Consider the following 26,675-nt stretch of genomic DNA (forward strand, 5'->3'; position numbering starts at 1 on the left):
AGGAGAGAGAGAGAGGGGGGAGAGAGAGAGGGGGGAGAGAGAGGCGGGAGATAGAGAGAGGGGGGGGAGATAGAGAGAGGGGAGATAGAGAGAGAGAGGGGAGAGAGAGAGGGGGGGAGATAGAGAGGGGGGAGATAGAGAGGGGGGAGATAGAGCAAAAGAGTGGGGGAGAGAAAGCAAACGAGAGGGGGAGGGAGGGAGAGAGCGCAAGGGGTGGGACCGCTGTACTGCAAAAAATGGCCCGGCAATAGTTGATGATATATCCATAATAGTTGATTATATAAGTTAAAAATTAACACTTTATTAAACAAATATGCAATAGACAGGACAACATTTCTAACACCAATGAGGAGTATTATGGAGATGGGTATTTTCAGCTTCCACCCCCCTTAAAGGGACAGTATACTATAAAATTGTTTTTCCCTTAATGTGTTTCCAATTACTTTTTTTACCAGCTGCAGAGTATAAAATGTATGAGATTTGCTTTTTAAAGCTTATTTGTGTTTATGAATTAGCTCATTTTGTGTTTTGAAGTCACAACCTAATAAAATGGGTTGAGCTTGTAGTTATAAATCAGATCTCATTACTATATCACATTGTGTACATATACCTGCTTCTTTATCTTTTATATCTGTTCATAAACCAATCACCAATACTTGGAGAGAACAATGGAAAATTAACATTTTATTACCTTATGTCTTCTATAACCCACTGGGAGTGTAATTTCTTCTACTGACTGTGTTAACACAGCTTGGCCTTGAGTCCAAAAACTTTAAGGATAGGTGGGGATACCACAGGCTAAATAAACTATTTCAAATGCCAATATAAGGGCAATGGGAATACTTATAAACAATTTAATACACTCCAGCAGGTAAAGTGGGTCATTGGGAACAAATTAAAGCAGAGACAATTTTTGAGTAAACCGTGCCTTTAATTATTAATACTCCAAATTAGGTGTCATAAGATAAAACCATAAGGGCCATGTGGACTAGGGGAGATATTAGATTATATAGGTAGACAGTAGCATGTATAAATAGGTTAACTGTATATCACATTCTTGTTGGTTCAATCTAAATCATATCAGAATAGCAGGCACACTATGCGCTCAAAGGCGACCTCCTGCCTGCGTACTGCTTAGATTGAACAAAGTCAGCCGATTTCTTGCTAGTTCCCTATTTCTAAATTCACATGCATCAAAGTCCATGCAGCAATTCACTTAATCACTGAGTATGAGTTACACTTATAAACCGTTATAGAGCGGTCACACTATTCATCTTTATCAGACATGAGAAATGAAAAGTTTCTCCTCATTACTGAGTTACAAATACTAAAATGTGTAAAGTGTATCTCACTGATAAATACTATGATTGGAATATGTTGCGTCCCAGCATATAGGCTATTGCGGTAAACACTATTCAACTATAGTCTCCCATCAGTGCTTGTGTACCGAGAGTGTATCAGGTTCAATCTATGCGTACTAATACAACTCTATTTACAGCTCTATTATTATTAGGAGGGATTCCTAAACCACTGCTGGCCTAGGGGAGCTCTTGGGTGACTTGGTGTAACAACCATTGATAGCGGTTACAATTTACCGCATTTGAAACATAGTATCAGCAGTGGTTTAGGAATCCCTCCATAGCGTAATAGAGCAGCAAATAGAGTTGTATTAGTACGCATAGATTGAACTTGATACACTCTCTGAACTGTATTACCTTTCAAGAGGATCATCACGGACCGTCTAAGGATGGGTCAGGTTTGATGTTAATATCTGATACGGGGATCCGTGGATTGCTCTTTCAATACACTGGAACACACCACTACTGAGAGAGATATATTGCAACACACATGGTGCCTCAGGAAGAAAATAGCTCCCTCATTTCTTCTTCTGTGGAAATACAATTATGGCTTGAATATCTTACAGCCTATTCCTCCGATTGGGGTGAATGTGCACATTTTACAAGCAGAGACTGTTTGTGAGCCTACTGGGCCACATCTCAGGACAGTTTGTTATTTAATAACCTCCCGGGATGGTTTTCCATATAATTTGATTTTTGTACTGACCGGTCCAAACATCAACTGCTTATTGTTGCGTTTTTTTGCTTTAATAAAATGTTATTTTTGATTGCATGACATTGTGCCAATTATATTACATTAGCTCCTCCTGGGTGACCCTTGTTCCTTAACTGGGAATTATTTATAATTTTTATTTGTAATCAGTGCTGGCTAAGATAGTTTCTTGGTTCTTATATTTGGGCACTGTATTCTCTTTTGTTGAATATATATACATATATATATATATATATATATATGATAATTTTAATGTAAAATAGATATCTATATATATATTTATATATATATATATATAGGAATAGATATACAAGTATAAGTATATACAGAGACGTATAGAAATATGTACTTACAATACAAATAGTATTGTCCTGTAAGTGAAGAACATTGAAATGTGAAATATGTACAGTAGATATACAATAAAACAGGAATGCATAAATACATATGTACACACACACACATATTTAGACAAGTACAGGGAGTGCAGAATTATTAGGCAAGTTGTATTTTTGAGGATTAATTTTATTATTGAACAACAACCATGTTCTCAATGAACCCAAAAAACTCATTAATATCAAAGCTGAATATTTTTGGAAGTAGCTTTTAGTTTGTTTTTAGTTTTAGCTATTTTAGGGGGATATCTGTGTGTGCAAGTGACTATTACTGTGCATAATTATTAGGCAACTTAACAAAAAACAAATATATACCCATTTCAATTATTTATTTTTACCAGTGAAACCAATATAACATCTCAACATTCACAAATATACATTTCTGACATTCAAAAACAAAACAAAAACAAATCAGTGACCAATATAGCCACCTTTCTTTGCAAGGACACTCAAAAGCCTGCCATCCATGGATTCTGTCAGTGTTTTGATCTGTTCACCATCAACATTGCGTGCCATGTCATTAGATTTTCTTCTTTTATACCCTTTCTTGCCAGCCACGCTGTGGAGTACTTGGACGCGTGTGATGGAGCATTGTCCTGCATGAAAATGATGTTATTCTTGAAGGATGCAGACTTCTTCCTGTACCACTGCTTGAAGAAGGTGTCTTCCAGAAACTGGCAGTAGGACTTGGAGTTGAGCTTGACTCCATCCTCAACCCGAAAAGGCCCCACAAGCTCATCTTTGATGATACCAGCCCAAACCAGTACTCCACCTCCACCTTGCTGGCGTCTGAGTCGGACTGGAGCTCTCTGCCCTTTACCAATCCAGCCACGGGCCCATCCATCTGGCCCATCAAGACTCACTCTCATTTCATCAGTCCATAAAACCTTAGAAAAATCAGTTTTGAGATATATCTTGGCCCAGTCTTGACATTTCAGCTTGTGTGTCTTGTTCAGTGGTGGTCGTCTTTCAGCCTTTCTTACCTTGGCCATGTCTCTGAGTATTGCACACCTTGTGCTTTTGGGCACTCCAGTGATGTTGCAGCTCTGAAATATGGCCAAACTGGTGGCAAGTGGCATCTTGGCAGCTGCACTCTTGACTTTTCTCAGTTCATGGACAGTTATTTTGCGCCTTGGTTTTTCCACACGCTTCTTGCGACCCTGTTGACTATTTTGAATGAAACGCTTGATTGTTCGATGATCACGCTTCAGAAGCTTTGCAATTTTAAGAGTGCTGCATCCCTCTGCAAGGGGACTTTAAAAATGCATGGGACAAGCATAGGGCTATCCTACGAACTAGATAAGTTTATACTGTTAAGTAAGGTCGGGCAGACTTGCTGGGCCTATGGCTCTTATCTGCCGTCAATATCTATGTTTCTATCTATGTTTCTATATCTCACTATTTTTGACTTTTCTGAGCCTGTCAAGTCCTTCTTTTGACCCATTTTGCCAAAGGAAAGGAAGTTGCCTAATAATTATGCACACCTGATATAGGGTGTTGATGTCATTAGACCACACCCCTTCTCATTACAGAGATGCACATCACCTAATATGCTTAATTGGTAGTAGGCTTTCGAGCCTATACAGCTTGGAGTAAGGCATAAAGAGGATGATGTGGTCAAAATACTCATTTGCCTAATAATTCTGCACTCCCTGTATATGTATGTATATGTACAATACAAACATTTGCAGTCAAGCACCTTGTTATATACTGTATTCCTTTAGAGCCATTTTAAAAAAAATATTTATATGACTCATTTTTATCAGATAGTGTTTATATGCGTGTAATTATAATTTTCATTGTATTTATGTTGGGTTTTTTTTTAACGCACTGCCCTCTATGCTAGGTTTTCAGTCGCTCTAACCTGATGAGCATAAAATGTGATTGTGCTCTCGCATTCGCACTTATTTTCAATTTGTAATATGAGTGTTCTTTCCGCTATGCGCAAAAAAACTATCTTTTGCACACCACTTGTAATCTAGCCCATTGTATCTTAAAATGATCTCTAATTTTGTATGCATGTGTTTTTCAGTGAGGGTAATATGTGTTTTGCATATTTTGATCAATCTTGCCACCTTTCAGTTTGCTAGAAAAACAGTGAGAACTACAGGGGAAAATGTTTAGAGAACACGTCAAACCTGGAGGAGAAATTTCAGCTACAATCATGGATTAACCCTTTTCAGCCCAATAGCAGAGACAAGGACACTCATTTTACAAGGAAAACAACACACTTTGTATTGTAAATACAAATTTTACAGAGGTTTTGCATGTTCTGTGTAGTTGTATAACAATTTCTACTGTGCCCATAAAGGAACATGATACCCAAATGTTTTCCTATTCTGTTTAAAGGGACATTAAACACTTTGAGATGGTAATATAAAATGATAAATCGTATTTATAAAAAAAACCTCTGCAATATACTTTAGATATTTATTATGTCCCCTTTTTCCTGTAATTCCATAATGAAATTGTGAGCATTTAAGTTCCTGTTAGAAATTGAAGTGGAGAACACTGTTATATTCCATACAGGCATTGGCTGCATTCTATAGTGACCTATTTATAACTGTCCCTAATTGGCCAAAGCAGAGAAGGTTACCTAAGTTACAACATGGTAGCTCCCATTGTTTTATAGACACTAAAACTTTACACTTATTTTGTCACTATTTAAATAGCTAATTAAAAATTTTAAAATATATCTAAATGTTATTCTCAGACTAATCTTTTCTTTGAATGCATCATTCTATCTAGCATTTATTTAGTGTTTAATGTCCCTTTAAGGCAGTTTACTGTGAAATCTCATGAGATCACAGCAAAGCGATGCAAGACCTACGCACTGCTAATGCTAATTGGCTATTGTGTTGTTGTTTTTTGTTTGTTTTTCATCTTGCAGCTTAACAGCAGCTCTAACTGTTCACAGAGCAGTTACTCTGGTGAGCTGAAGAAATGCTGAGGTAAAATATCTTCCCTTTTTATATAGAGATGTTCAGGTGATATTTTCATGTCATCTTTTTACTGTTATGCCGATTTAGCATATAAATATTATGTCCATTTAAATTGTTTTTTATATATATTTTAAATAATTTTTCATTAAAATATGACTTTTGCAGAACAATTTAATTATGATTTTAACGTAATTAAACAAAGACATTTTTATTTTAATATTTTATTTATTGATTTTATACAATTTTTAAATTACAATGTTGTGAGCCCTATTATAATGCAATGCATCACCTTCACAGGGAATAACCCTTTGTGAGATACACTGTTCTCAAGGTAAAAACTGCCTTTAGGGATTCACAGTACTGGAGAGGATTCTTAGAAAATCTCACAAGCTCAGATAGCTTTATATAATCAGGCCCTCAATAATTTAAAGCCCAGTTTTAAACCTCTAGCAAAATCATGGAAGTTTCTTTTTTACTTTACAGTCCCTTTAATAGTAAATTGGACACAACTGTTATGGGGTTATTGCACTTTTTTTTAACATCACATTTCAGATCTGACATGTGCCAGGTCACCTACGACAAAGTACACCATGACCCTCTGACATCACTGTCACCTATTTCTTGCAATTCAATGAAACCAAGTTGCTCTGAAACTACAGATCTATTAAAGTAAAGGATTATCCACATCTAATTGAAAGGAGGGTTGTATTTATAACACAAACCCAATGCTGCTGATAAAAAAATATTTGCTAGAGATGAACATAAACTATATTATAAGAGATTTAAAACTGGGCCCAACTGTGTAAAGTTATCTGGGTTTGTGAGATTTTCTAAGACACAAGACATCTGAATTGTGATGATATTAGTAAACTGGATACAATTGTTATGGAGTTATTGCCCTTTTTAACATCACAATTCATATGTCTTGTGCCTATGTTTGTATATGCTCCATATGTTCACACTATCTTTTTATAGCTCTTTATGTGCAGCCTATATACCAAAAGAAGCAAGCACTTAAAGTGATTGTAAAGTTTAACGAATTACTGCCCAGTATCTAAAAATAATCTTAAAAACAGGGGCACTTTAATTCATTGAACTTTACAAAGACACTTAATTTTTAGAATATTTACCATTGAGTTATGGTAAACATACCGCCGTTCCTCCGCCTGAATCTCCTACTTTCTTTAGAAGAGCTATGATGAATCTGGCTTCCTCTAATTGCTGCGCGTTCCATGAGCTGGACGCCAGATGGGGCACGCAACGATTGGAGGAAGTTGGATTCATCATCGCTCTGCTAAAGAAAGTAGGAGTTGGAGTAGGAGACTAATGTTAGTACTCACAGAGGAGTTACCTGCATGCAGTATGGGAAAAAGAGTACACCTCTTTGCAATGGGTTTTTACATTTAACCACAGGATTTTACAAATTGAGGGAAGCGTAAGAGCACAAATATTATTTCAAATGAAAGCACTTAAATGAGGAATTTCCCAGCTTTAATTTATTTGATTGAAAATCTCATATCTGTTATTGCTATAACGTTATGTTTTCCAATTAAAGACTGATATTTGCAACAATAAAGATGTGCTTAATCCTATGGCTGCAGCACACACATGTTTGAATACTGTTTTATTTCAACTTTAAGGGGTAAAATTATCAAGCAGCGGATGCTGCTTATTGCGTGCGAACCTTCTGGCTCACAGGAAACAGGATTTAAGAAGCAGCGGTCTGCTCCTTAACTCGTCCGCCACCTCTGAGGTGGTGGACTGCAAGCATCCGATCAGATACGATTGGGATGATTGACACCCCCTGCTAGTGGCTGATTGTGCAGGGGGTGGCATTGCACAAGAATTTCACAAGAAATGCTTGTGCAATGTTAAATGCCAACAGCGTATGCTGTCAGCATTTAGCGATGTAGGGCGGACATGATACCCCTAAAACTCTACATATTAAATCCAAAATGAAAGTTCTTTAGAAAGTCATTAGAAGCCTATCTAAGCTGCAATATATAAGCTAAAACGATCACTTTGCCAAACAACCATGTCACTCTCAATTAAAGTCCAACTAAAATTTGCTGGGTTTTATTTTATTTTTTTCATGATTAAATATTTAAAAAAAAGAATTTCTTTGCATGTTCCAGTTTTGTAGTTTTTGCCAATATGCACTTAAACATCAGTTTTATTATAACTTGCCTAGAGTTATAAACATGCTTATACTAAAACTTGTACTGAATCTCAAAGGCATATAAAACTGCAATAAGAAAATACTCTAATGCGATTCAGTATCATCTTATAGCACTATTGGGGTCAATCACAATTCTTTAGTAATAAACTAATTTAATGGTTTTCAACAGAAAATCCCCATATAGGGGACAGTAAAGTCAAAATTTAACTTTAATAATTCAGAGAGAGCATGCAATTTTAATCAACTTTTAATTTTACTTCTTTTATCTAATTTGCTTTGTTTTTTTGGATCCTTTATTGGAAAGCATACCTAGATAGGCTCAGGAACAGCAATGCACTACACCTAGGGCACAGTTAGCTAATTGTCTATGAGCCTGCAAGATTCTGTAAGAAATCTCGCCAGTGCTATGGAACCTATGTTGGAAATATTTAATGGATGTTTTTACCTTGAAAACAGTGAGTCTTGCAAAGGGGTGTTCCCTGCATTTACATATGTGAAGGAAATACATATATGCACGCAAAAAAATCGTAATTTAAAAAAATATGTTTGAAATTAATAAATGATATATGGAAAATAAAACCATGCAGTAAAAATTGTATTGTTAAATTGCTTTTAAATTTGTAGAAAAATTGTTCCACTTAAATCATATTTTATGGAAAAATGTAATTACATATTTAAATTAGACAGGAAAAGAAAAACATATTTATGACCAGATTACGAGTGGCTCGTAATAGTTACACGCAAGCGATAAGCAGTTAATCACGGTTGTTTGTGTGTGTCTGGTTTTCCTCTCATATTACAAGTTAAAAGTAAAGGTAATCGCTTGAGCACAATTGAAGTTAACAAGCGTTGGTTTAGAGTGACCTGAAAGCTCTTGTTAACTGTTTCGCAAAACATAGTGGCACAAAACACTTATAAAACTACAAGTACATTTACACTCATAATAACACCATCTAATAAAGATTATTTTAAAAAAATATTGCAGAAAAAAAGTTATAAAGGATCAAAGCAGGCAAAGGGCTTTAATATTGAGATACAGAAAGGAAAATGCAAAAAAAAGTCATTTGAAAACTCAATTCACCCTGTACTATATTGAAAACACATTATTAGCACATTAATTGATGTTTTACTTTTCTGAATTTAATGTATTTTTTAAAATATACACTAATTTCAAATCTGATGACTGCAAAACATTCCAAAAAGTTGGGACAGGTTGAAATAAGAAGCTTATGTGAAACAGGAGAGGCAATCGTGTAATCATGGTATATAAGGAGCCTCCAAAAAAGGCCTAGTCCTTCAAGAGCAAGAATGGGTCGAGGTTCGCTAATCTGCCAACAGATGCGTCAGAGAATAATCCAACAGTTTAAGAACAACATTCCGCAAGGACAAATCGGTAGAATTTTGGACATTTCACCTTCTACAGTGCACAATATAATTAAAACATTCAAGGAATCCAATCAAATCTCGGTGCGTAAAGGGCAAGGTTGAAAACTACTTCTGAATGCACTTGATCTCCGATCCCTCAGACATCACTGTCTCAAAAACCATCATGAGTCTATAATGGATATCCTGACATAAGCTCGGGAATACTTTGGTAAACCTTTGTCAGTCAACACCATTCGCCTCTGCATCCACAGATGCAAGTTAAGGCTTTACTATGCAAAGCAGAGGTCATACATTAACACTGTCCAGAAGTGTAGCTGACTTCTCTGGGCTCGGTCTCATCTGAGATCGACATTAGCACAGTGGAATAGTGTTTTGTGGTCTGACAAGTCAACATTTCAAATAAGTTTTGAAAAAAACAGCTGTTATGTTCTACAGGCGAAAGAAGAAAAGGACCATTCAAGTTGTTATCAGTGTCAGTCCAAAAGCCAGCATCTGCCATGGTATGGGGGGGCAGTGCTCATAGCATGGTTAAATTGCACATATATGAGGGCACCATTAATGCAGAAAGACATGTATACATTTGAAAAAAATATGCTGCCACCCAGACGTTGTCTTTTCCATTTTCCAGCAGGACAACACCAAACCACATTCTGATTACAAGTGCATGGTTGCATTAGCAGAGAATGTGGGTGCTAGCATAGCCTGCCTGCAGTCCTGACTTGTCTCGGATTGAGAATGTGTGGCGTATTATGAAGTGCAAAATAAATTAAGGGGTTAATTATTTAGCTTTTAGGGTTAATTTTAGCTTTAGTGTAGAGATCAGCCTACCACCTGACACCCCCCCCCACCCCCTGATCCCTCCCTGAGCCCTCTTAAACAGCTCTCTCCCCTCCCCCACCCCACAATTGTCCCCGCCATCTTAAGTACTGGCAGAAAGCCTGCCAGTACTAAAAAAAAGGTTGTTTTTTTTAAAAACATATTCTGCTGTGTAGGATCCCCCCCTTAGCCCCCAACCTCACTGATCCCCCCAAACAGCTCTCTAACCCTCCCCCTCTAACTTATTGTCCGCCATCTTGGGTATTTTTCTGTAGTGTAGCTTCCCCCCCCCTCAATAACCAACCCCCACTCCTCCCAGATCCCTTAGATAAAAAATGTCCTCCCTCCTCTCTCCCTCCTTCCCTTTACACTGTTTACATAGTGTATGGCCCCCACCCGCTCCTGCTCCCGCCCCGTGTGCTTTCCCACCTCCACGCACATGCCCACATCTATGCGCTCTCCCGACGCCTGTGCACATGATCCTGCCCCCTCTGACATCATTCCCCCAGTGATTCACAGGCAAAGATATTGCTGCTATTAAGATTGCACCAAAATCAACCATTTATCGGATAATAAAGAACTTCAAGGAGATAGGTTCAATTGTTGTAAAGAAGGCTTCAGGGCGCCCAAGAAAGCCAAGCAAGCGTCAGGACCGTCTCAGTCTAAAGTTGATTCAGCTGCCGGATTGGGGCGCCACCAGTGCAGAGCTTGCTCAGGAATGGAAGCAGGCCAGTGTGAGTACATCTGCATGCACAGTGAGCTGAATACTATTGGAGGATGGCCTGGTGTCAAGAAGGGCAGCAAAGAAGCCACTTCTCTTCAGTAAACAACATCAGAGACAGACTGATATTCTGCAAAAGGTACAAAGATTGGACTGCTGGGGACTGGGGTAAAGTAATTTTCTCTGCTGAATCCCCTTTCCGATTGTTTGGGGCATCCGGAAAAAACCTTCTCCTGAAAAGAAAAGATGAGCGCTACCATCAGTCCTGTGTCATGCCAACAGTAAAGCATCCTAAGACTAATTATGTGTGGGGTTGCTTCTCAGCCAAGGGAGGAGTGGGCTCACTCACAATTTTGCATAAGAACACAGCTATGAATTAAGAATGGTGTTAAAACATCCTCCAAGAGCAACTTCTACCAACCATCCAAAAACAGTTTGGTGACGAACAATGCCTTTTCCAGCATGATGGAGCACCTTGCCATAAGGCAAAAGTTATAACTAACTGGCTTGGGGAACAAAACATCGAAATTTTGGGTCCATGGCCAGGAAACTCCCCAGACCGTAATCCCATTGAGAACCTGTGGTCAATCCTCAAGTGGCGGGTGAACAAAAAAAAACCACACATATTCTGACAAACTCCAAGCATTGATTATGCAAGAATGGGCTGCCATCAGTCAGGGTGTGGCCCAGAAGTTGATTGACAGCATGCCAGGGTAAATTGCAGAGATCTTGAAAAAGAATGATCAACACTAAAAATATTGACTCTTTGCATAAACGTACTGTAATTGTCAATAAAAGCCTTTGACACATATTAAATGCTTGTAATTATACTTCAGTATACCATAGTAACATCTGCCAAAAAGATCTAAAAACACTGAAGCATTTGTGTCATTCTTAAAACTTTTGGCCAGGACTGTATGTAGAAATATGTATTTATGACTAAATGTGCAGAACATTGTATGTGAAATATTTAAATTTTCATGTCGGGTTAACGCACTTGATAATAAGGGGTCAATTTACTAATGTGTGAGCGGGCATGATACGATGTAGCGTATCAGGTCCGCTGCAAATCGATAAATGCGACAGCATACGCTGTCGGCATTTATGATTGCACCAGCCGTTCTTGTGAACTGCTGGTGCATTACCGCCCACTGCAGATTCGCCAGTCGGCCACTAGCAGGGGGTGTTAATCAACCCGATCATATCCGATCGGGTTCATTTCTGTTCGCCGCCTCAGAGCAGGCGGACGGGTTATACAGCAGCGGTCTTTAGACAGAGCTTGATAAATTGATCCCTATGTGAGCAGTAGGGTGTTTTTTTATACATTTTTTGCTTCATTTACTTCTATGGGGGAATAGGTTATCGCACGCAATTCTCTTAGTGTGGCTTTTTACGCACATCAGGTTAGTGCACAAGCGAAAACAGTTTACTTTCAACTTATAATATGAGCACAACCCAACGCACGTTAAAAGCTAACTTCTAGCGCAGTTAAGGCTCGAGCTGGAGTGTTTAATAGTGCTCCACATGTAATCTAGCCCTTAATGAACACAGTAGAAATCATAATAAAACTACACTCCTCATGCAAAAATGTGGTGAAATTCATATTTATGATACAAAACTCAAAGCATAGTGTGTTCCTTATTGTAAAACGAGTTTACCTGCTAGTGAGCCGAACAGGGCGTTCAATGTGCGTAGCTGAAATTTCTCTGTTAGGTCTGGAGTATTCTCTAGATTCCCCCTGCATATTCCCATTTCCCCCTGCAGATCTAGCATTTTTATTTAGCAATCTGAAAAGTGGCCATATTGGTTCAAAATATGCAAAATATTCTGTGTCCTTATAGAAAAACACAAGAATATGAAAAAGAGGCGATTATAATATATGCTGAAAGCAGAGTCATCTAATTTGTATTGGCTGCACTATTTAATTTTTAACGTGTGTCTCTGTTCCCTGCTAACTTCACTCTTCCCAACAAAATTAAAATTTCCAGTAAACTCCATTGCTTTCTATTGGAGGCATTTTGCAACTCTCAGGAAGACCCCCCCCCTTTCTTAGAGAATTACCTGACAGTGATTATCAATGAGGTTTTTTCATGTCAGATCTGGTGAATGTTAGATAATTGGGCCCACGGTTATAATCATCTCTGGACAGGCAAAGGCAATGCACTACTGGTTCATCATAGATAATGCCATTACAGAGCTGACTTTAACTATGTGTTTAACCCATTTGTAGAAGTTAGACATAAAAGTATAGAAGCAATAAAAAATAAAAAAATGTTCCAGTAAGCTTCCAAATACATCACAATATAAAGGCATTCTGGAGGGGATCATCAGAGAAGTCTCTGTCTAGAAAGTCCTGTATTTTAATCTTCTTTTTGGGTTTAGTGAAAAGATTCTATCTTTTTTTTAAGCATAAAATGTTAAATTAGTGGTGATATTGCTTATAAATATATTTCTTATTCTACATTATTTCCACATGTAAATAATTGTATATAAAAGAATAAATCAGGGGCTTGTATACATTTAAAATACACACTAAAGGTGACCCATAACAAATACGTTGATATCCACTGGTTTAGGGGCATTTAAGAGGAACATCCAGCCCTGTTGGTATGAAACAAGGCAATTAAAACTATATAAAACACATAGGAAAATTGCTTTTCCAGTGTTTGTTTTATAAATCATTTGGATACACTTGTTGGGACATCACATTAGATATAAGCAGTACTCTAAGGACTTTTGAGGATTCACACTGATTGCTAAGTGGATATCGTATAGATTGCTTTCTCCGTAAAGACTCATTACAGTTAAACAAGTAAGACACTGGGAATTAAAATGATTGCTCTTAAAGCAACACTGGAGTTATCAGATTACACACAATTATTGCTTTTGTTTTATACAAAGTTGCACATAAAGTTGTTTTTGTTTTTTTGTACTAAACTAAACTGCTTGGAGAAAGAAGAATTTGACACTACAGCGTCTATTCACAGCAGAGTGAGATGACATTGACTGTAAACCAAAAAATCTATTACTTTACAACCAACTTATACAACACAAGTCAGTTCAAATCAGCTTTGGGAGAAAATAGGCTGACTTCCTTATCTAGTCAGTCATTCCTTTACAAAATCATGAGAAAAGGCCAGACCTGATCTTCAGGGAGCCTTAAAGTATAAAATATCTATGGCATTTTTTATTATTATTATAACCTCCTGCAGTTATTGCTGTCTGCGCTTCATGAACCTAATTATTTTACTGAAAGCAGAAATTCTACTGTATCTCTTGGGTCTTCCATACTCAAGCATCAAAATCTTTCAAAATTGACCAAAAGAGGGGCGGACTGGGCCGGGGGGCGGGGGGGCAATTGCCCCCTGGGCCTCTTTGATGTATGTGAAATGGGCCGCAGGCTAGCCTGGCTGAAAAAAAATAAGTGACATGTGACAGTGTGTGTTTGCTTCTTTGCGATCGCGCTATTAGACAACGAGTGCTGATTCTGTCATCTGTCTCTGAACTAATAAAATACATTTATTTATTTCCAATCCTGAGTTTTTGAATAATTGTGACACTATACACTAGAGAGATGCAGATGATTATGCGAATGCGATGATGCGACCGCCCGGCCGGGCTGGCTGTGGCGGATCAGGACAGGGGCAGTCAGTCACTGTGTCAGACCCAGATTGATTAATAATCAGATCAGCATCATGATCAATGATCATGATGCTGATCTGATTATCAATCAATCTGGGCCGCACTGCCGCCACTGTCGGCCCGGAGCGGGCCTCACGCTCTCTCAGACTCTCAAGTCCTCAGCGCTTCCTGTCCCTGAATCCTGACTCCTCCTCACTTCCACCCGGTGTCAGCACTGTTTGCAGCTGCGCATTATAACAGCCCAGCCACGTGATGCGGGAACTTCCCGCGGGGAAGATCACAGTACTCGTGACTGAGGCTGAGCTGACTGAGTCAGGGAGAGAGTGCTGAGAAACAGCGTGGACTGCGGCGAGGTAGGCTGCTGGCTGCTGCCAGGCTTGCTATTTAAGGCTGGTGCCGTGGTTGGTGGACTGGGGAGGTTGATGGTGCCTGACTGTCTACTCTGTGGTGACTGAGTGTCAGAGTAAGAGTGTGAGCAATGCATAACAAATAGTAAATCAAATGTAACCACAGTCACAGTGAGCGGGATAACTGGGATTTTTTTAAGAGACCTTTTCTGCCACAGATTGGAAGAGAAACAAAAACAAAGCAAACAATGAGAATCTGTGGCAGAAAAAGTCTCTTAAATAATCCCAGTTATATCCACTGGTTCAGATATTAGAAGTCTAATCAGGACAGGGAGAAAAAAAATGTCTTACTGTAATAGGGGCCAGGGCAAATTTAAAAAGGGTGATTGTCATTGTTTGCTTGCTTTGTTTCTCTTCCAATCACCCTTTTTAAATTTGCCCTGGCCCCTATTACAGCAAGACATTTTTTTCTCCCTGTCCTGATTAGACTTCTAATATCTGAACCAGTGGGATAACTGGGATTTAAGGCACTTTTTCTGCCACAAATTGTCATTGTTTGCTTTGTTTCTCTTCCAATCACCCTTTTTAAATTTGCCCTATTACAGTCCTGATTAGACTTATACTTTATCTGAACCTGACCTTGGGAAATAATTTATAACTACAGTCAGACTGTGAACATAGAACAAAAGTGCATTATGGGAAGATCAAGATCTGCTTAACAGAACTGTAAGAATCTGAGAGTCTGGTTTTGGGTTTGGTTGCAGAGAAGGGTTAACTACAGGCAGATCTTGCATTGCCTGAAACTGAGTACAGTTATGTAAAAAAAACTGCTATTAGCAAACATGATGACATGATCATCACAAATCACACAATAATTCCCCAGGCAGAGTAGTCAATATAATAATCCAGTGGAATGGATTACATTATATTTATTAATACATTATAGCATAATGGCTGCTGGATGGTTCATCAGGCTCTATAATCAGCAATGGCTGAAAATCTATCAATGGCTGAAAATCAAGGCTAATTACTGCCTATTTGTTTTTCTGCAGGCTGCAGCAATGCCATGGGCTTTATTTATTTCTTGCAATCTTGCTGCTGAGTCTGACCCTAGAGACCTCACCTCACCTGATCTTGATTAGTGATTAATACTACCAACAACAGTTGATGCATGTTTTAATTTATGTTTGCTTCTATATATAAGATTAAAGAGTAATATATAATTTTATTTTAAACATGTTTGTTTAATTTTCTTTACTATGTTTGTTTTAAATTACATGGGGACAGGAATAGGTGGGCGGGTGCGGGAAGGAAGCGGGCAGGGGGTCGAGTTGCTGCACCATGGGCCTCTGGGTTGTACTTTCCCCCTGGGCCAAAAGTTGCCAGTCAGCCCCTGAAAGAGATGCTCATATGCAGTGTGCATACAGTTTTAGTATCACCATTATTTTGTACAAATGATACAACTGATAATCTAACCTATACTTTACAAAAGGTTTATAGAAAATAAGTATATTTAGATTTTTCCTTTTTTGGATCAGATATTTAATTCAATAAGGCAATTTCTAACCTAAAGCCTAAATTTACTCAAGTAAGAAAAATCGCGCTAATTTCCATTTTATTTTATAAAGGCAACAAAAATTATTTCTTTTTAAAACCTTTGTGAATAAGACATCAAGATGAACAAACGAGTTAAAACATTACACTATTCTTAGTGAATTCAGGGAAATGTTTAGTATTTTTGTTTTTAAATTAAGCATTTAAAAGTTTTATTAGGTAGAAAGCAGGACACTTACCGGGACAGATATTTCATGGTTACTCTTCAGTTTTCCCAATATTGTATATCCATCCAAGCTAATTTTGCCTCTAGGAACCATCTGGAATGAATCCACTTTGATACAATCAATAAAAAGTGAAAGTCTATTCTTCTCAACACTGAAAAGAACCTTGTGGAACTTGGTATCGAAGAGGAAGGGGAGATGTGAGAAACTGATAGTGTTGAGTTGTCCATTGGCTCCTATGTATGAAAACTCAAGAGCTTTCTTTGGGCCATTGAAATTAATTGCAGCTTGTTGCTTGCCATTTGCATCTACAATTTGCCAGATACTCCAGTATTTGTTCCTTGTGCTTTCTTTCATTCGAAAGGTGAACATAAAGGAAAATTCTTCTGGCAGCCCACTACCATATATGTACCTGTATAGGAGACATATTTTAAAACAGCAGAAGATGAGATTTAATTGGCAAACTTGCTAAATGAAGGTATTGTGATAGCATAAGCAATGTCTACTAATTTATGTGTGCATGAGAAGAACATTCAGAACAAAAGTTTCTAATAGTTTACAGAATCCACCAACAGCTGTGAATTTACATAGTGAGCCTCATTTTAATTAAATTCATAAAACAGTTATTGAGCCATATCTTTAGTCTTACACAAATGTATTTTTATGAGATATTGATTTAATTGCTATTATACAATTAAAGAACATTATTTAATGCTAAACATAAATATTTTTTATTCTCAATAGCATTTTTTGTATGGTTTTGTACAAACTCCCTCTGGCTTCTTGAAAATAGATGCAGTATCTGCCTATATCTTTGTCCATCCAGCCATATAGCAACATTAACTTATTTACTTAAAAGGACAGTCAACACCAAAATTGTTATTGTTTAAAAAAATAGATAATGCCTTTACCCATTCCCCAGCTTTGCACAACCAACATTGTTATTAATATCTATACTATAATTGCGTTTGTAATGTCCGTTGCCATCGGCAGTTGCGCACGCATCCTTAATGGAATGTTGGCAGCACGAGGACAAAAGAATTCACCTGGATGCAGCGAAGCTGCAACCAGGTTAATTCCAAAAATGTCAGGGTGGTGAAAGAATCCACCTTCGGTATCCACTGGGATGCAGCGTAAGCTGCATCACAGTGGATGCAGCAAAGGCAAATGGAGCATTACAAAAGCAACAACTAACTGTCCGCATCAAGTATTAAAAAAAAAAAACTAACCGCCCTCATCAAGTATTAAAAAAAAAAAAAAAACTAACCACCCACATCAAGTATTAAAAAAAAAACCCACTGCCCGCACGAAATATAATAAAAAAAAAAACTCTTACACAAAGTATTAACACATACACCGCAAAACCCCACATCGCTAAATAATAAAGTAATTAACCCCTTAATCACTTAACTGTCAACCACCCACATTGGAATACACCTAATTAACCTATTAACCTCTAAAACGCAAAACCCTCACATCACAATAAACCTAATTATCCTATTAACCCCTAAACCGCAAAACTCCCACATCGCAATAAACCTAATTATCTTATTAACCCCTTAAACCGCCAAAACCCACAACACAAATAACTATTTAAATAACTAAGTACCCTAACATAACACCCCCTAACCTAACATCCCCTTAAATTAACCCAAATTACCTAAACTAATACATTCTAAAGTTACAAAAAAAAAAAGGCTAACATTACAGAAAATAAAAAATCAAATTATCAAATTTAACAAAATTAAACCTAATCCCTATGAAAATAAAAAAGCCCTCCCAAAATAAAAACAGCCCCTACTCTAAGAATAAACTACCAGTAGCCCTTAAAAGGGCTTTTTGCAGGGCATTGCCCCAAGATAATCGGCTCTTTTACAAAAAATACACAAAGTCCCACCTAACAGTAAACCCCCCCACCCCCCAAAATAAAAGAACCTAACACTAAAAAACCTAAACTACCCATTTCCCTGAAAAGGGCATTTGATTGGGCATTGCCCTTAAAAGGGCATTTAGCTCTTGTACTGCCCATCCCTAATCTAAATAAAACAACCCCCCCCCCCCCAAATAAACTTAAAAAACCTAAGTCTTACCCCCAGGTTGCTATTTACTGTTCCTGAAGTCTGATGGAGAAGGTCCTGATCCAGGCAGTGAAGTCTTCTTCCAAGCGTGAACTCTTCTTCTTCCAGGAACATCCTGTGCAGAGCGGTGCTGAAGACTGAAGACCGATGACCGCGGAGCTGAAGACCAGCGACCCTGGAACTGAAGACCGGCAACCCTGGAACTGAAGACCGGCAAACCTGGAACTGAAGACCGGCGACCGTGGAGCCATGGAGCGTGGAGTTTCCTCTTCGTACGATCTCTGCCGTACACTGAATAGGGAATTCAAGGTAAGTGATTAAAGATGGCATCCCTTGAATTCCTATTGACTGATTTGAATCTTCCAATTCAAATCAGCCAATAGGATTAGAGCTACTCAAATCCTATTGGCTGTTCAAATCAGCCAATAGGATTAGAGCAAGTGAAATTCTATTGGCTGATTTGAATAGCCAAAAGAATTTCAATTGCTCTCATCCTATTGGCTGATTTGAACAGCCAATAGGATTTGAGTAGCTCTAATCCTATTGGTTGATTTAAATTGGAAGAATCAAATCAGCCAATAGGAATTCAAGGGACGCCATCTTTAATTGCGTACCTTAAATTCACTATTCATTGTACGGCAGAGATAGTACAAAGAGGATCCTCCACGCTCCATGGCTCCACGGTCGCCGATCTTCAGTTCCAGGGTCGCCAATCTTCAGCTCCGTGGTCATCAGTCTTCAGCTCCGCTCCATGAAGGATGTTCCTGGAAGAAGAAGAGGTCGCGCTTGGAAGACTCCACTGCCTGGAACAGAACCTTCTAGGCCGGACATCAGGAACAGTGAGTAGCAACCTGGGGTTAGACTTAGGGATTTTTTAAGGTTTTTTTAAGGAATTAAAGTTTAGGATTTTAGTTCTTTTATTTTGGGGGGGGGGGTTACTGTTAGGTAGGACTTTGTGTATTTTTTGTAAAAGAGCTGATTATCTTGGGGCAATGCCCTGCAAAATGCCCTTTTAAGGGCTACTGGTAGTTAATTCTTAGAGTTTGGGGTGTTTTTTATTTTGGGGGGGCTTTTTTATTTTCATAGGGATTAGGTTTAATTTTGTTAAATTTGGTAATTTGATTTTTTATTTTCTGTAATGTTAGCCTTTTTTTGGTAAACTTTGTTTTTTTAATTTTTGTAACTTTAGAATGTATTAGTTTAGGTAATTTGGGTTACTTTAAGGGGGTGTTAGGTTAGGGGTGTTAGGTTAGGGTAAATAGTTATTGTGGGTTTTGGCGGTTTAAGGGGTTAATAAGTTAATTAGGTTTATTGTGATGTGGGAGTTTTGTGGTTTAGGGGTTAATAGGGTCAATAGGTTTATTGGGATGTAGGGGTTTTGCGGTTTAGGGGTTAATAGGGTAATTAGGTTTACAGCGATGTGGGTGTGTTGTGGTTTAGGGGTTATTAGTTTAATTAGGTTTAATGCGATGTATGGGGGTTTGCGGTTTAGGGGTTATTAGTTTAATTAGTTTTATTGCGATGTGGGGGTTTTGCGGTTTAGGGGTTAATAGGGTAAATAGGTTTATTGCGATGTAGGGGTTTTGCGGTTTAGGGGTTAATAGGGTAATGAGGTTTACAGCGATGTGGGGGGTTTGCGGTTTAGGGGTTAATAGGGTAATTAGGTGTATTGCGATGTGGGTGGTTGACGGTTAAGGCGTTATTAATTTTAGTTTTACTTGCGATTTTTTGGGGAAGACGGAAATATAGGTAAAGAACTGTTAGGTTTATTATTGGGAGGCGGCTCAGTCTAAACATTATTTATGCAGTCACAATGCATAGTGACTGTATAAATAATGTAGATACTGACATTTTTATTAATGCTTATTTTTTCAGTGTCAGTGTCTACATTATTGATACAGTAACTATGCATTGTTACAGTATAAATTATGTGTGGACGGAGTTATGGAAATTGCCGATCACAACTTCCAAAAATATTGTATATAAAGAAATATGCTTAAAGTAGATATAATTTAAAGAGAATAAATTTTATATTTATTTAGGACAGTAGTTTGTCCAAATAGAGTGTGGCTATATCTGTAGTTTATTACATAGAAAATATTTTTGATATATTTTAGACAGTAGTCCATTAAAATTATAGTATTGCTACACCTGAAGCTTAAATATTTATATAAAAGAAGAGTTACAAAATACGTTGTTTCTACATCTGTAGTTTAAAAAATAATTAGACTGCCCTCTGGGCAGGCTTATCGACTAGTACCTTATAAACTTTAAGATTCCTGCCTGTTTTTAAGCCACTACAGACAGTCTATTATCACATGCTTTTTTTACTTGCTTTTCACAACAGGAGTCTGCTAGTTCTTTTGAGCCATATAGATAACATTGTGCTCTCACCCGTGGGCTGTAGCTGACACTGCACTTATTGGCTAAAATGCAAGTCAATAGATAATAAATAAATAGCCATGTGATCAGGGGGCTGTCAGAAGAGGCTTAGATACAAGGCAATTACAGAGGTAAAAGGTATATTAATATAACCCTGTTGACTGTGCAAAACTGGGGAATGGGTAATAAAGGGATTATCTATCTTTTTAAACAAAACTCATTTTGGAGGAGTTGACTGTCCCTTTAAGAGATGCTATTTGCCAGTTGTTCAGTGAAAACTTAAAGGGATAGAATGGTTAAAATTGAAATGTAATATACTTCCATCAGCAAAAATGGTTCTAGTAAAAGTTATTTCTGGTTTTCAGCGGCATATGCACATATCCTGTGAGGGCCGTGCACCAGTATTTAAACTTCACTCTTTCTCAGAGAGTCAGCAGTGGCTTGTCTACAGGGAGTCTACAGGGGTAGACTGGGCTGGGGGGCAGGTTGGAAATTACCCCCCAGGCCACCATAAGCGGAGAACCTGGACCAACACAGCTCACAAGTCTTACTCCTATTATCACTTTTTCTTCATTCTCTTGGTATCTTTTTTTTAAAAAGCAGCAATGTAAGCTTAAGAGACGACTTTTCAAATAAAGATACCAAGAGAACAGAGAAAAATTGATAATAGGAGTAAAATAGAAAGTTGCTTAAAATTGCCTGCTCCATCTGAATCATGAAAGAAAACATTGTGGGTTCAGTGTCCCTTTAAAAACATTTATTTTGTAATGCAGTTCTTTATTGTTGATATATCCTAGGATTTTATTATCCCTTTAAAACAACATTTCTAAAACAATTCCAACAATGAAACCAGTTTGCACTTCAGATAGTGAAGTGTATAGCAAGACACCAAAGCTTACAACTCTCACAGCCCCTCATTGTTACACTGCAATGTGCCTTTAACCATTAAATATTGGATTCACAAGTATTATCCTAAGTCATATAATCTCTCCCCAAGACCATAAAATTGCTGCCTTTTTCCTCTATATATTATTCTACACAAATAGAATACCCTTTGGGATACAAATTAAAAAACAACTTTTGGGGGAAAAAATAGCCAAACTGAAAGCTCTAAAATTTAGGTTCTATACATCTGGTTATTATTTTTTAATTTATTTAACTGAAAGCTTATTTCTCCTCTTTTATTTAAAGGGATATAAACCCAATTTTTTTCTTTCATGATTCAGATTGAACATGCAATGTTAAGCAACTTTCTAATTAACTTCTATTATACATTTGTATTTGTTCTCTTGGTATCTTTATTGTAAAAGCTTATTTGTAACTTGCTTTTGTAAACCACTAAAACCCATTAGAAGAACTGTATAACAGCAAAATCTAAATAAAACACGGGGGGGGGGGGGGGTTGCAAGGATTTCCATAGACCTTCAAGGAAGAAAATATACTCAGCCAAAGATAAAGTAATACACGACAGCTATTTAAATATCTAACATATTGTAATACAGGGTTTTCATTTAATTTGTCATATAATTTCATGACAGGAGATCGGTTAATAATATCATATAATTATGAGGAAATATATAATTAACCTCTTTAACTGCATAAACACTTAATTGCAGTTATAAATTAATATTCTGCTAATAGTATATAATTTAAGTACCATTTGCGTGTTTTGGAAGCTAGATGTAAGCTATATATGTAACTTTTCATTAATCCAAAAACAATTATGATAATTAGCATGTGAATTGAACATTTAAAAATAAAAACTTTAAAGGGACAGCAGATATTTTTTTGATACATGGGTAATACTTGCCTTTAATTGTAAACGTACTTATCCCTGTTCTTTGGTAATTCTATGTATATATTTATGTGTATGTATGTGGCACCTGTTCCAGAAAACACAGTGCATTATATATTCAATTATATATTATATTATTTACTTAACTGGTGTTGTTATATATATATATATATATATATATATATACTGTATATTTATAAAAATATCCAGTAGACCCACCTACACGAGCAAGATATCTTGGTGGACGAATACAAAATATTACTTTTTAAACACTGAGTAGACTAGTAACTTTATGCCTGTGGACTAGTGTATTTTCCTACTAGTATGATGTTTAATAGGATACATATTTACACACACAGCCTGGTGTATTTAGCTTTTTTACTATTCTAGGCACTGGGAAATTTACTAACATCACCCCCCCCCCCCCCCCCCCCCCCCCACACACACACCTTCAACAATTGTAGTTCATATTTGTCTTAAATATTTCTCTCAAACAGAGGCCAGGGATTCATGAAGGTGTCATGCACCACATCTAGACATACAGGAATTATTGATTTGTAATAAAATTAATAAATAAAACATATGGAGACCATAGAAGTGTGAATGATACTATACACTTTGTAGTAGGTACAGCAATATTGGGCTATAATCTCCTTCTTGGGGCACAGAGTATGGGGCCACTGTTAACCCCCTTACTTAAGACATCAAAACATAAATTCTACAACAACAATATAATAAAATCATGTTTTCTTTTATTAAATCATTTTATGGCATTACAAACAACTGCAATGTTTTGACCATCCTGCATGATTAATGGACGGACATAAATACAAGTATATAATTGTGATCATAGATCAAATTAAGACTTTCTGAAAATTCTGTGAGCATGGCTCTTTGCTTATTGTTAGTGGCCTAATACTCTAGTATGGCATGATACTGATTCTGCTATTTTGTTTATATTGTTTGTTTCTATAATAAAGAGTTTTATTAAAAAAAAATTTGTCTCAGCACTTGGTACAGCACCTGTAGCATTCAAAATAAACCATTAGAGGGCACTGGCCCTCTATAATAAAAAAATAATAAAAGAAAAGAAATGTATGTATGCTCACTGCAGGGTTATAAAGGGGAAAACATCTAATTCTTTTCTCTCTTGATTTTAGCTAATTCTTAACTATATCTCTAAACCTTTCTAAGAGTTTAATCTGTCATTTATTTCTTCTCCGCATAAAGTAGATCAGGATTACAAATTTTCCACTTCAAGTGATGTCTCCAAATTTCCCATAATAAGATGTAAAGCCTTCAGGATAAACACAGGATGCTGTTAACCACCGGTTGTCTTATGAACCCTGACCACAGCGCTAAACTCTTATGCCTGTGCTATCCATCACTTAAGCCCCAAGTGAACCTTAACACACAATCTATATAGTGTTATCATTTTGGTCAGGATTGGTAAACTGCAAGTGGAGAACCTATTTATCAATAATTTCACTGTATTTATTAAAAAAAACAAAGCAGCAAGATAATGAAAAAATCAGTGGAAAACTTATAACAATTTAAATGTGTAAATCACCTGGTTAAAATCCTGAAGTCAACCTTTGTCCCTAACTGATATGCCACTTGGTATGGAGATGTGCCAACCACTGTCTGGATGGCGCCAACAGATGCAGCTTTGTCTATTTGGAACTTTGAAATCAGGTCAAAGCCTAGAATTAGAAAGAAAAAGGTCAACCTACAAGTGTGTTCTATCTGGGTATTAACAAAACAAAAGGTGTATTCTGTTATGAAATACAGATTTTTTTTTAAATATTTTTCAGAATTATACTGGTTCTATTAGAAATGAAGGTTTTTAGGGTAAAGTTTTTTCACATTATGCTACATACCTGGAAGATCATCTTGCCCATTCTGTATGGGGGGGCATTTATGTTGCACATGGTTAAATTTTAAATTGAAAGGAAATCCTATAAAAAGAAAAAGAAAATTTGCATAAGCATCTCAAACGTAATACAAAGGTTGTGTAAAATTAGCAGATGTTTTTGTAATTTTAACATCTTCCATAGAAGGTTTTGGAAAATAGCATTAGGATTTCCACAAAAATTTTTTTATATAATGCATCCACATCATATTTGTCACATATAAGTTAAAAAAAACACAAATATAAAGTATTTTCTTATTTATTTCATTATAGCTTATGTTTTATGTTCATAATTCTTTCACATATCATTTTGCCTATTTCCATATTATAAAAATCATCTAAATAAATAAACAAACACACAAACACATATATGTATGTGTGTGTGTATAGATAGATAGATAGATAGATAGATAGATAGATAGATAGATAGATAGATAGATAGATAGATATGCTCAGCTCACATTTCCATAAAAAAAAATAATCAGGTGATAGGTAAACAGCACAGTGAAAAATGAAGTGCTTGGCAGCAAGATTTTTGGCATCATGTTTAGTCAGCAGTTTCCACCCTATGCCTCTCTCCAGTTGCTGTGTCTCTGTGTTGGTTTGATATCCCAAGGGGATAGTGGCTTTCCAGCAAGGATGATGTGGTTTCTTGACATTTACAAGAAAGAGAAAGGGGATGAAATAAACGACCACCTTAATCTAAACACTCAGTAGCCTGCTTTTCTGAAAGCAGCCGTTGTGGGTAGGAAAAATAAACATTTTTCTTTACAAACGAGTTTAATGTGACCCAGACTCATTTTGGAAAATGTTACTCAGTCTGGTTTTGTAAAGGGGTCTGAGTTTTGGGCTCTGGGCAGAGCACCCACTCTCACACAGAGAGCTCTTTCTATGTTTCCTGCTCAGTAGCCCAGTCTGCATAGGCCTTTTCTTTAAACAACATTTACTGTGCAAAAACACCTTTGAGTCGCTAACTAACATGCACTGTATTTGCAATTAAATCTGATACTGCTTCTTGGCTGACTCCCAGCCATATAGGATCAAAGAGCAATTCATGCCAAAACTATTAGGGCTTCATCTGGCTGAGGCTGATAACTATGTAGAAAACCACAAGACACCTTGTAACTAAACAGCTAAAGTAAATGAAGTAACACTAAGTGTACAGTCATTGAATAGAACCAGAAGGCATATTGCAACTTTATACAGAAGGCATTTATGCATCTATACAAGCTATGATTAAAACAAACTCATGCAATCAAGCACTATTTTCAGTGATATTTGCCTAAGACACTAGTGTTTTTATTTTTTGATCGTTTTTTGATAGTTTATTGCATATAGAACTTATCCTCTGCAATCTTTCTCTATTATCATAAAGATCATAAACAAGACATTCATTCAACTCATTCTCTTTTTCATTATCTTTTGCCTGACACTCACACAATGTTATAAAATATATTTTAAAATATTGCTTACTTGTATAATGTTCTATGGTAGCAGTCACCAAAGGTCCCAGAAAACTAAACAAATAGATGGCAAATGGTGCTTTCCTGTGAAAAATAAATACATTTATATTTAACACATGATCTGTTTAACAGTCTTTAGATGAGATTTTATGTTAAAATATTTTTACAGTTAGCGTAACCAAATATAACACTGTTCTTATGTACCTGTACTATGCAGGGACTAATGAATAGATTTCACATGCTTACCATATGCCTGTCATGGTTCCTTCTTTCTTGTCATTAGACCCCAGGTATCCTTAAGCACTGGGATTTGAAGAGTATATCTAATTATTTATAGGGTCTATAATTCTTTAGCATTACTCCTACCAATGAGAAGAGGTTTGGTTTGCCCAAGGCTCCACCTTTTCAAGCTGTGTGTATGAGGATGGGTGGGTGGATATGAAAGAGGCTCAGTGAGAGGTCTCACAAAAAGTGTAGCAGGAATTGAGATGCTGGGATTGCAGCAAGTCTACATAACGGACCCGACCTTAAAGGGACAGTCTACCATAGAACTGTTATTGTTTTAAAAGATAGATAATCCCTTTATTACCCATTCCCCAGTTTTGCAAAACCAACACTGTTATATTAATATACTTTTTACCTCTGTGATTACCTTGTATCTAGGAACCTTCTTCCAGCCCCCTGATCACATGACTGTGACTGCTTATTATCTATTGTCTTAAATGTAGCATTGTTTTGTGCTAAATCTTAAATAACCCCCTGTGCCTGAACA

At 36.9% G+C, this 26,675-nt stretch overlaps 1 protein-coding gene across 1 annotated transcript in view; it reads right to left on the bottom strand.

Moving 5' to 3' along the window:
- COL9A1 (collagen type IX alpha 1 chain) overlaps nt 1-26,178 on the bottom strand; it is a 197,928-nt gene extending 171,750 nt beyond the window's left edge. Inside the window, exons 1-5 of the mRNA XM_053711980.1 lie at nt 26,150-26,178; nt 25,914-25,987; nt 24,409-24,486; nt 24,099-24,231; nt 16,289-16,685 (exon numbers count right to left, since the gene is read on the bottom strand). Coding sequence (XP_053567955.1) covers nt 16,289-16,685; nt 24,099-24,231; nt 24,409-24,486; nt 25,914-25,987; nt 26,150-26,163 — 696 coding nt within the window. The 5' untranslated portion in view covers nt 26,164-26,178. The remainder of the gene's footprint in view (nt 1-16,288; nt 16,686-24,098; nt 24,232-24,408; nt 24,487-25,913; nt 25,988-26,149) is intronic.
- Nucleotides 26,179-26,675: the final 497 nt, after the last annotated feature.

Source organism: Bombina bombina, chromosome 4 (genome assembly GCF_027579735.1).
Source record: "Bombina bombina isolate aBomBom1 chromosome 4, aBomBom1.pri, whole genome shotgun sequence".
Taxonomy (NCBI): Eukaryota; Metazoa; Chordata; class Amphibia; order Anura; family Bombinatoridae; genus Bombina; species Bombina bombina.